The sequence below is a fragment of the Gobio gobio genome (genome assembly GCF_949357685.1).
Source record: "Gobio gobio genome assembly, chromosome: 19".
Taxonomy (NCBI): domain Eukaryota; kingdom Metazoa; phylum Chordata; class Actinopteri; order Cypriniformes; family Gobionidae; genus Gobio; species Gobio gobio.
The window spans coordinates 9,333,917-9,344,569 of record NC_137112.1 but is presented as its reverse complement, the minus strand read 5'-3'; the positions used below and the strand labels follow the sequence as shown (position 1 = coordinate 9,344,569).

Here is a 10,653-nt window from a genome sequence, read left to right as displayed (position 1 = left end):
GCATTGTATACAAAACTCATTCTGAGCTTTATTCAATACTTTGTTAGAACACTTTCTGTTTCTGTACAAATTAGCATATTAGACAACTTGACATGCTGAGTAACAGCTGACATGTGGAAAAAAACATGGATCCACAGAAATATAACGGAACACGTAACAGAAGGAGAAAGTAGTTCCTGTAGTGTCAAAGAAACAATCGGAAATGTTAATTCATTGCCACAGGTTTGTGTCTTAAGCCCTGAAACAGACTAATATATTTGATAATGAAATGGAAGAAGCAGGTCCACAATTCCTCCCCAAAATATTCAGGATTATACCACATATTTAATCTAGACACTTGCATGGATGTAGTATACAAAATGTAAAAGCTGTACCATAAATGTTTTAGTGTTACTACTTTATAATTGGACCATGAATGCTGAGGTAGTGCATTGATTGGTGTTGAATTGCTCTTTTCCAATGTTGGTCCCAGTAACTTGGGTTTCTTGAAGGCCTAGAAAGAACATTAAGGCCCCATATTTTGCATCCAGAAATCCCACGAACAAAGTCCCTCCACAAAGTACTCGTGTGGGTGTGTCTTATTTAGTCCAAACCAGTCTATTTTTCTTCAGCGTGTCTCCGGATTGGGTGGAATTTACCTGTGGGATCTGGAATGTACCATTTGTCCCAAATGTCAGAAAAAGAGGAGGTTCTTCCCCACGGTTTATAATGTCCGTTCCAATGGAGAAGTTTAGCAGCCTTCACAAACTGAGGAGAATACCGATTCCCCGCTCCCGTCGCCCCTAGAAACGTAAAGATCAAAATGAAAAACTATTGGTCACAAAGATTCAGAAAGCTGCTTTATATTCATGAGCCAGAGCCTCTGATTTCCTTACCGAGATGTCGGACGTGCCACATGGGATCAATGTTGGCGTGGTGCTTGTAGAATACGATGAGCATGGGTGGCGTTGTGATGCTGTCCGCTAAAGTCTTACTGTAAAGGTCCTCTCTAGAGCAAAACGACCACACAAAACCATTAACAGCCCTGGACCGCCTCAAGATGTCTTAAGCCTAGATCTCGACTAGAGATCTAGAGGATTTGAACACTGGTTTTATTCCAGGTCTTTGCCTAGTAACATGCAACAGCTGTCCTTAAAATGTTATGAATGATATAGTTTCCACAAGAGCAGAACACGATGCAAGTAATAAAACATGATACTAACTTAGCATTGTGCTCCATCCAGAACTCAAGCTGGCTGGTGATGTTCTGCTGCTTCCACTCGGTTAAATTAGCCACAAAGACTCCAGGATTGAATGAGCAAGTGTTTGCTCTCATGCCGAGCTTCTTGATCGCCTCTTTTTTGAAGTCCAGAAAACCAATATAGCTGTTCTGTAGCAGGTAAAACAAATCCATGTAAATACAGTCTGAAGGATTTAAGAGCTGGGGGGTGAAAACATCCAAATGTTTCTTATTTTGTTTAAAGGAACACGCTGACTTTTTGGGACTTTAGCTTATTCACCGTATCCCCTAGAGTTAGATAAGTCCATACTAGGGATGCAACAATACAGTTAGTCCATGGTTCAATACATACCTCGGTTTTTAACCACGGTTTTCGGTTCGGTTCTGATGGCTAGTCACATCAGTTTTTTGCTATTCTATTCTTAGGTGACAGGAACAGCAAGAGCTTAAGGAGAAAAAATACTATTTTTTTTATTGCAATACTATTTCTTTATTTTACTTAAAAGGCTTGAAAACCTAACTTAAACTTAATACTTTACTTAAAAAAACCCTTGTACACATTCCTAGTGTATTGTATTATATATATATATATACACATACAGAGTTATGGCACGCACGGAGATGAGAATGGTATGTATGGTCTTATCTAACTCTGGGGGATACGGTGAATAAACTAAAGTCCCAAAAAGTCGGCGTGTTCCTTTAAATATCTTTTTTTTCATTTAGTTCAGAAGTTTTTTCATTTAGTGCTGCCCTTTGGAAGCAACAGAAGATACTTGCATGTTTCCTACAAGACAAATTAAGTACAATTTATCTTCAAATTCAAAAGGTTTTCACCCCCTGACTCTTAATGCGTCATGTTTCCTTCTGGAGCATCAGTGAATGTTTCAAACTTTTTTAGTAGTTGTGTTTGAGTCCCTCAATTGTCCTCAGTGTGAAAAGATGGATCTAAAATCATTCAGTCCCTGCTGGAGAGGGTTCAAATATGCAAAAGATGCTGGAAAACTGAAGTATTTTTGGGACCTGAAGGATTTTTCTGAAGAACGTTGGGCGGTTTAACTGCTCAGGACAAATAAGGGACTCAAGAACAACCATCACAAAACACACACACAGCCGTGGATCATCCAGGGAACCACACACTGTATTAATAATTAATGGTTCATACACTTTTGAACAGGGTCATTTTTATAAATTCAACTTTTTTTTGTCTTGTGGACTGTTTGTAAACATCTTTTATGTAAAATATCTTATTCAGGACAGCAGTAAATAAAAAATAACTTAATTAAAATTCACATTTTGCTGATTCTGCAAGGGGTATGTAAACTTTTGCGCATGACTGTATATGAAATGTGTTCTGAAAAGCTTTTTTGAATTGGGGCTGGATTGCATGAATAATTCTACACCACAGTGACAGTGTACAAATATAGAAAATAAATGGTTTATATATTTAAAAACCATGGCTGTATTCTGATAATGAGAGACCTGTGTCTTCCTGCGTTTTCATATTTCTCTGTGTGTCTGTCATCTCACACGATGCTAATATTCTGACAGTACAGTGTGGATTCTGGAATCCAGGCAGGTGAGATGATGACAGAGTAATCATACCTGGTTTCCAGCTCCTCTGACGACTCCTTTAGAGGAGGCGGAGTCACAGTCCTCTGAGAAAGCTGCTGCATGGCCAAACTTAAGACTGGTGTCAAAAAGCTCCCGAATGTCCCCTGAACCATAGAAAACAATACAATTAGCACTTATTGTTGCAGACTTTCTGTGTGCGTAAAATATGCAGATGTTGATCGAGTCTCTTCAGAAAATTTGGACTAAACCGCTCAATTCATATGGATTAGTTTTACGATCCCTTTATGATTGACTTTTTGAGTCAAAGTGGTAGTTGAGTAGCTGTCAATGGAGGGACAGAAATCTGTCAGATTTCATCTAAAATATCTTCATTTGTGTTCTAATCTGAAGATGAACAAAGATCTTACAGGTTTAGAACAACATGAGGGTGAGGAATTAATGACAGAATTTACACCCTTGTGTAATGTTAATACACCCTTTTAAACTTTCAGAAATCTTTTAGTTTAAAATTCTTTAGTTAAATATTTTAATATATGGGCACTCCTAATTCCTGTAAATTTAGCAGGGATGGGGCCTCCAAATATTGTGGTGGACATAATTACTAACAAGCGTAAAGAAGAAGACAAGACATGCCAAAATGGCTGGCAGTGTCAGATCAACTGCAGCAATGAGCATTTAAACACATTTTAAGATGATTTTACGCAAAAAGGCTGAAAAATGCATTGTAGTCAATGGGATTTTCATGTTTTGTTCTATTATAGTGCCACCAAGAGGCACAATCCTCCCATTTTTTGTGTCCTCAGAGTGAGCCCATACATGTGTGTCCATTTTGGTGAAAATCTCTCATTTCGATTTGGAGTTATAGACATTTATATGAAAAAACACGTTTCACCTGACTTTGATTGGATTTTACTCCCCCTTACTATCAATATTTTGACATTTGGGCATTGAAGTATTACTATCGACCTATGTTTCCGAACTTCTGACGCTGGTTTCGTCTCGATCGGACTAGTGGTTTCGAAGATATCAGCTAACGTTTTATCAGCGCTAAATTACCACGCTGCACAAACCATATACGCCGAAACATGGCAAGTCTGGTATCGTTTGACTCGGCAAGGATTCAGGAGACAAAAAAAAGTTACTCCCATGAAAATATGTCAACCACACCCAAACTTATAAGCATTTGAAAAATAAAAATCTCCACTAGGTGGCGCTGTTTCAAAACTTCTCAGGCTCCTTCAGATATTTCTCATTCTAGACTGATGTGATTGGACAAATATTTGGATATGCCCCTGTGGACAAGATGTGTTTTCTGGGCTCTTTAAAAACTATAAAACTATGCACTTCACCTTGTATAATTACATCATCATCTAGGTAAATTGCTTTCTCTGCATCCGGCAAGAAAACTGGCATGTAGAATCTGGCGAATGTCAACTGAAAAATAAAATACATATACGGTTATGATGATGTATGACTGGCATTTACACAACACCGTACACTTCTATTCAAATAGTAGCATTTTCACACGATTACCGGCTTCACTGCCTCCACCTTCTGAGGATCATTCGAAATTTTCCCCGCCAGGATCTTCGGATCAAAAATGATAATTTTATGTTTCAAGTCAGTCTTACTCAACCATGTTCTGGAATGAGAAATAATGATGTGTACCAATGATCACAGGTAATGAAACACAATATAGTTTGATATACAGGGGTTTTCAATCTTTTTACACCTGCTATTAAGATGTGTTTTGATCGATCAGATCGCAAGGGGACGACGCTAACACATTTTGAGCTTGTCCACTTCCAGAGATAGTCGAAAATACATTTGAACAGCCACAAAAGAGCGCCTACTCTCCGCCTACTTACCTGACATTAAGCATTATGGGAAGTGCACTAGCCAGAAGGGATTCAAACTTTTATGGCTGGAGACCCAAGTTTGGTTTGAAGATGAAAAACGTCCAACGCACAATGTTCTCGTCTCCATTTCTAATTTCTAACACACACACACTCACAGTGTTCGGCGTGGTCTTGCGGCAATCAGAAAGCTTACACAAGCTTATTTTGTCCATTAGATCGAAAGATCTGAAAAAAAACCCACACATTTACCTGCCCATAGACCCTCCCCTTGAAGAAATCAGGACAGAAGTGGTTAAAAGTGGACAAAAAAGAGACACCAGGTGTAAACAGGAATGTGTCTCCCTCATCTGCTCGTGATCCGATCGACCACAACGCATCTTAATACAAGGTGTAAACAGGGCCTTACATGCCATGGACTCCCAAATATGACCAGTCTCATGCAATCGACCCTCATCCTAAAATTCACAATAGTACTGTATTATATTTTCTCCTATAATACTGTACTGTTAGATGCATTTTTTTTTATAAAATTGTGATATTTATTGATGAATAAATCATTAGTTTCATGTCTAAAGACTACATTTATACTGTGGAAAAATATTATAAATAAGCGTAAAATTAGCCTAGAAATCTAGACGCACCCTAGCGGCAGCGAATATAATTTGCAGCCAGGACGTCTAGCAACTCTCCGTTGGCTTGCGAGCTGGAAAAACCAAACTCTGGTCAGGCCAATCACATCGTTTATAGAGTCGGTGGGCGGGCTTAACATAATGACGGCAGAGTTGTGGCGGTTCCGCGTGCTACGTGAAAACAAAGAAGCTGGCGAACGGCGGTCTTTCGAATCGGCTTTGGCCGCGACTCTGGAAGACTTGGAGTTAAGCTTTTCTTTGAGGAAAGAACAAAGAACGGCACTGAAGTCATTCTTAAGAAAGGAAGATGTGTTCGGAGTTTTGCCGACCGGATACGGAGAAAGTTTAATCTATCAACTAGCTCTGCTTCACCTTCTTCGTTGCTCTGGTTGGTTGTGCAGAGGGAATTTGAAAGACAACCGTTTATCCCGCCCCTCGGATTGAGTCAAGCCAATGGTGAGTTCCCAGACCCAAAATCTTGATGTGGGTCTGGCTTGTCAGGTTAACGTAAAATATAATTTAGCATTTCCCTTTTTTGGTCTAATCACTGTGGAATGGTACTAAATTAATATGATTAACAAATGTCTAACAAATGTTAGATTTGTTAATCAAGTTCTTATTCATTTAGTTTAATATTATTTATATATATACAAAGTACCGGTCAAAAGTTTGGAAAAATTATTACTATTTTTTTTTAAAGATGTCTCTTATGCTCATCAAGCCTGCGTTTATTTGATTAAAAATACAGAAAAAACTATAATATTGTGAAATATGATTAAAATAATATTGAAATTAAAATGAAATGTATTATTAATTTATATTAATTTTATTTACTTTGAAATGTACTTTATTCCTGTGATGCAAAGCTGAATTTTCAGCATCATTACTCCAGTCTTCAATGTCACATGATCCTTCAGAAATCATTCTAAAAGGCTGATTTATTATCAATGTTGGAATAAAAAGCAATTATTAAAAATAGAAATCTTCTCTAAAAAATATACATAACTTTTTATCAATTTAATACATCCTTGCTGAATAAAAGTATTTCTTTCTTTCAACAAAAAAAATGGCTGACCCAAAACTTTTGAACGTTAGTGTATATGGGTACAAAAGATATCTATTTTAAATAAAAGCGGTTATTTAAAAAAAAAACCCTACTTTTTATTAATCAAAGAATCCTGAAAAAAGTATCACAGGGTAAAAAAAATACAACATTGATAATAAATCATCATTTAGAATGATTTCTGAAGGATCATGTGACACTGAAGAATGGAGTGATGATGCTGAAAATTCAGCTTTGATCACAGGAATAAATTATATTGTAAAGTATATTAAAATAGAAAAAAAATATTTTAAATTGTAATATTATTTCACAATATTACTGTTTTTCTGTATTTTGATCAAATAAATGCAGACTTGATGAGCATAAAAAGACAGACTTCTTTCAAAAACATTATGTTTCCAAACTCTTGAACAGTTTTTTTTTGTTTTTCTGTAAACTTTGTCATGGACCCCCGTAGCACTCCTTGCGGACCCCAGTTTGAAAACCCCTGATTTAATAAACTGTTGTAATGCGATATATAAGGTGTACCTGAGATGGACCACAGTCTCATTTAGAGTCACTATGTTGAACACTACATTAGCTTTGCTGTTGCGGTAGATGCTGTTCATGGCGGTGACAGCGGCTCCCAGCCTCTCCTCTGGAGCGGTGATGAGCACTGGGATCTCATCTCCTGTTCTGAGGACCTTATGGTCCGACAGGAAGTCAGTCTCAAAGGGCAGGGCCATCCCAGGCACTGTGTCTGCAAACACAAAGGAAAACCAGTGAGGTGCTGCATTTCAGGGGGCCAAAAACTTTTACACTTCACCAACATCAGCATCTTCATACCTGGATTCTCTTGCTTCAGGAAATCATTGAGATTTAGCAGATTTCGATGCAAAATGATTAAAAAGGCGATGGCAAGCAGCACAAGAATAACCACATTGACTGGAAAAAAGAGGATATGTGTCAAATGTTAACATATAACGTTTAAAGAAAGCTTGAAAACTCGTATATACTCACCTCTTCGTACAGTCATGGCACTCGAGATTCAATCCTGAATCAAAACCAACCAACATGAGTGAACAGAAAACAACACGACAGAAATATGTATTTAACTGCAGGCTGAAGTGGAATATAACACAAGCAGGTTAAAAACATAGATAAAAATACCTGCTTATACAAACAAAATGCATTTTAGCAAAGAAGCAACTCCAAAACTGTTCAAACATAAAGCCTTGAGAATTGCAGGTGTGCACAAACCTTGTTTATTATAACGTCTGGACTCTCTTCGGCTCTTCATCCAAAACGCCAACTCAACATCAACAAGTCCAGTTACCCTTCAGTCCTGCAGTGAACACGCCAGCCAGAGCCCAAAAGACCTTTCACTGATTGTATAGCATCACGATAGAGCACAACAGCCAACGAATCTTTTGATTCAACGAATCAGTCTCTCTTTCGCCGACTCAACTCCTCCAAGACAGACTGTAGCGAGAGCCAATAGAATTCGAGTGCCGTCTGTGAAGCAGCATTTCATTGGCTTGACCTGTTGAACGAACCCGCCCCCTTCAGTTCGCAAAACGAACGAGTCGATGATTTGAATCTGAATGAGCGGCACTGATTGGTTTGCTTTTCTCTTTTTTGAATTGTGTGTTAATGTGTTTGTCTTTACTTTAATGTTATTAATGCGTTGGCAACGTAAACACTTTTTGCCATGCCAATAATGCCACTTGAAACAATCTACATCCCTGAACTAGACATCTTTTATGGAGGACGAAACAAACCCTTCAAAAACAATACATAAACAAATGTGCCAATAAATACGTAAATAATAAATCCACATATTCCTGCATACATACATACATACATACATACATACATACATACATACATACATACATAATTAAATGTGCATGGAGATAAATACTTAAATAAATAAAATGAATGTTGGGGGTAATACAATTTTGTTTTAAAGCAAATGCTAAACTGAAAGTTGTAATTTTTTTCCCCCTTTTAACCGTTTATTCATTTTTGAAGGTAGCTCTTTATTTATTTTTCCTCAGCCTAATATGCTAATGAGGAGGGCTTGAACATCCATCAGCCAATGGTGGCAAACAAGTATACATGACACAGACCGCCTTCTGATGTTTGATTGACACCCCCCTCATTAGCATATTAGGCCAATGAAAAATAGCTACAGTCAAAAATGAACAAACGTTCATTTTATTTATTCAATTATTTATCCCCTCGCACATTGAATTATCTATATATTTATCTATGCAGGAATATGTGGATTTATGCATTTAATTGATTTATTTATGCATGAATATGTGGATTTATGCATTTAATTAATTGATTTATTTAAGCAGGAATATGTGGATTTATGCATTTAATTAATTTATTTATTCATGCAGGAATATGTGGATTTATGCATTTAATTAATTGATTTATTTATGCAGGAATATGTGGATTTATGCATTTAATTAATTGATTTATTTAAGCAGGAATATGTGGATTTATGCATTTAATTAATTGATTTATTTATGCAGGAATACGTGGATTTATGCATTTAATTTATTTATTTATTTGCACACACACACACACACACACACACACACACACACACACACACACACACACACACACACACACACACACACACACACACACACACACACACACACACACACACACACACACACACACACACACACACACACACACACACACACACACACACACACACACACACACACACACAATTTTGTTTTCAGAACGAAATGAAATGATACAGAAGATTCGAGTCACTGAGCTGAATCAAACTCCTCACGTTCTCTAATATGAGTTACAGATCTGTTCGTTTCAGCGGCTGATGACGTACATCAACACGCCCATGACCATAAATGGTCTGAAGTTTGCGTCTAGGATGCTGCCTGATTAAAAACATAAATGTATTTTAATTTAGAATTTTACAGACAGCGTTGAAAGCTTATCATCCTATTATTTAATCAAAATTTGCACAGAGTTCACTAGAGGTTTTTTTCACAGATCCACGAGGATCGGATGCATTTTAGCCGGTCGATGTTTTTTAAGGGGTCCTGCGGATCTCTACGTACACACTTTCAAACAGGAAACCATCACTCTCTTCTGAATAGCAGCTTTATTTTGTTATTTCAAAATGCTTTCAATGTTTAAATCCATTCCGACACATATGGTAAGCCTTCCTCTGATACATTACAATGCAAGTGTTTATATTGAGGTGGTTAGAGCCGTTTCAAAACACTGACATATGTTAGCAGCTAACGCATTACTAGCGTCGCCCTTGCAAATATTAATTATTTAAAATAAAACTTTGGTTTTGCTGCTGTAATCAGCACAATAACACCAACTAGTTAGAACGAAAGCTACCTATTAAATATGTGAATCTAGTGTGCACTGAACAGCTTTGGGAGCAATTGGGGATGTAACATTTATGAACAAAAATGTCTTACTATAAAAGCATACAGTATTGATCCACTTATTTATGACGTAATCCATTACATATATTGGGTGTATTTTGCAATTGAAATGTGTCCAACTATTTATTTACACTAGAATATATTAGTATTTTTTTGCAAAACCTACACCAAGAGAAAGTGTGTCTTATGCATGATCTACAGTGAGTATTCTTATATATATTTACACTGATTATTTGCAGGACTATAAGGGACAGAAACTCGCCGAGCAAATTTTCCAAGGAATCATTCTGGTGTCAGCGGTAAGCAACACTGGCATCACCTTCACACCCAACACAACGTTGTCATTTCTCCTCTGCCTCACGTCCTTTTCCTTGCAGGTGATCGGCTTCATCTATGGCTTATTTATTCAGCAGTTTGGGTGGACGGTTTACATAATGTTGGCTGGATTCACAGTATCCTGTTTGGTATGTCATGGGACTTCTGTTTGCTTGATGTAAAGGTTCGAAAATCCTCTTGTGTAATGCGTGTGTCCTGTTCTTCAGCTCACCCTGCCTCCCTGGCCGATGTACAGAAAAAGCCCTCTGAGCTGGCAGCCGGCCATTCCTGAGACATCTGGAGAAAACCGTGACAAACCTCAAGAGAATCAGAGTCAGAAGAAGAAGAAGCACAAGTGATTCACAGCAGCATTTCATTTTGGATTTGGCACAGAAAAGCCATATAGATATACAGTAAACCAACAAAATCTATATAAAAACCCATTCATTTTTGTCAGTTTGAACATTCAATATGTGTAATAAAGAACTGCGTTTGCTATATTTGTGTGGAACTTATTTTTTTTTTAACGGTTTGTTAGTGCAAAAGAAAGCACAGCATT

General features: G+C 37.3%; 2 protein-coding genes across 2 annotated transcripts; one reads left to right on the top strand and one right to left on the bottom strand.

Annotated features, from left to right (window-relative positions):
• Position 1: 1 nt before the first annotated feature.
• On the bottom strand, positions 2 to 7,711 carry glt8d1 (glycosyltransferase 8 domain containing 1). Its single transcript, XM_079844690.1, has 10 exons — positions 7,585 to 7,711; positions 7,345 to 7,378; positions 7,171 to 7,269; positions 6,874 to 7,084; positions 4,328 to 4,436; positions 4,144 to 4,228; positions 2,825 to 2,937; positions 1,203 to 1,369; positions 876 to 988; positions 2 to 782 (listed from the first exon to the last, which is right to left on the bottom strand). The coding sequence occupies exons 2-10, from the start codon at positions 7,358 to 7,360 to the stop codon at positions 598 to 600; spliced, it is 1,098 nt and encodes a 365-aa protein (XP_079700816.1). The 5' UTR covers positions 7,361 to 7,378; positions 7,585 to 7,711; the 3' UTR covers positions 2 to 597.
• A 1,691-nt stretch (positions 7,712 to 9,402) lies between these two features.
• On the top strand, positions 9,403 to 10,592 carry spcs1 (signal peptidase complex subunit 1). Its single transcript, XM_079844034.1, has 4 exons — positions 9,403 to 9,535; positions 10,019 to 10,078; positions 10,157 to 10,243; positions 10,322 to 10,592. Exons 1-4 carry the CDS (start codon positions 9,500 to 9,502, stop codon positions 10,451 to 10,453), a joined length of 315 nt encoding a protein of 104 aa, XP_079700160.1. The 5' UTR covers positions 9,403 to 9,499; the 3' UTR covers positions 10,454 to 10,592.
• The last annotated feature ends 61 nt before the right edge of the window (positions 10,593 to 10,653 follow it).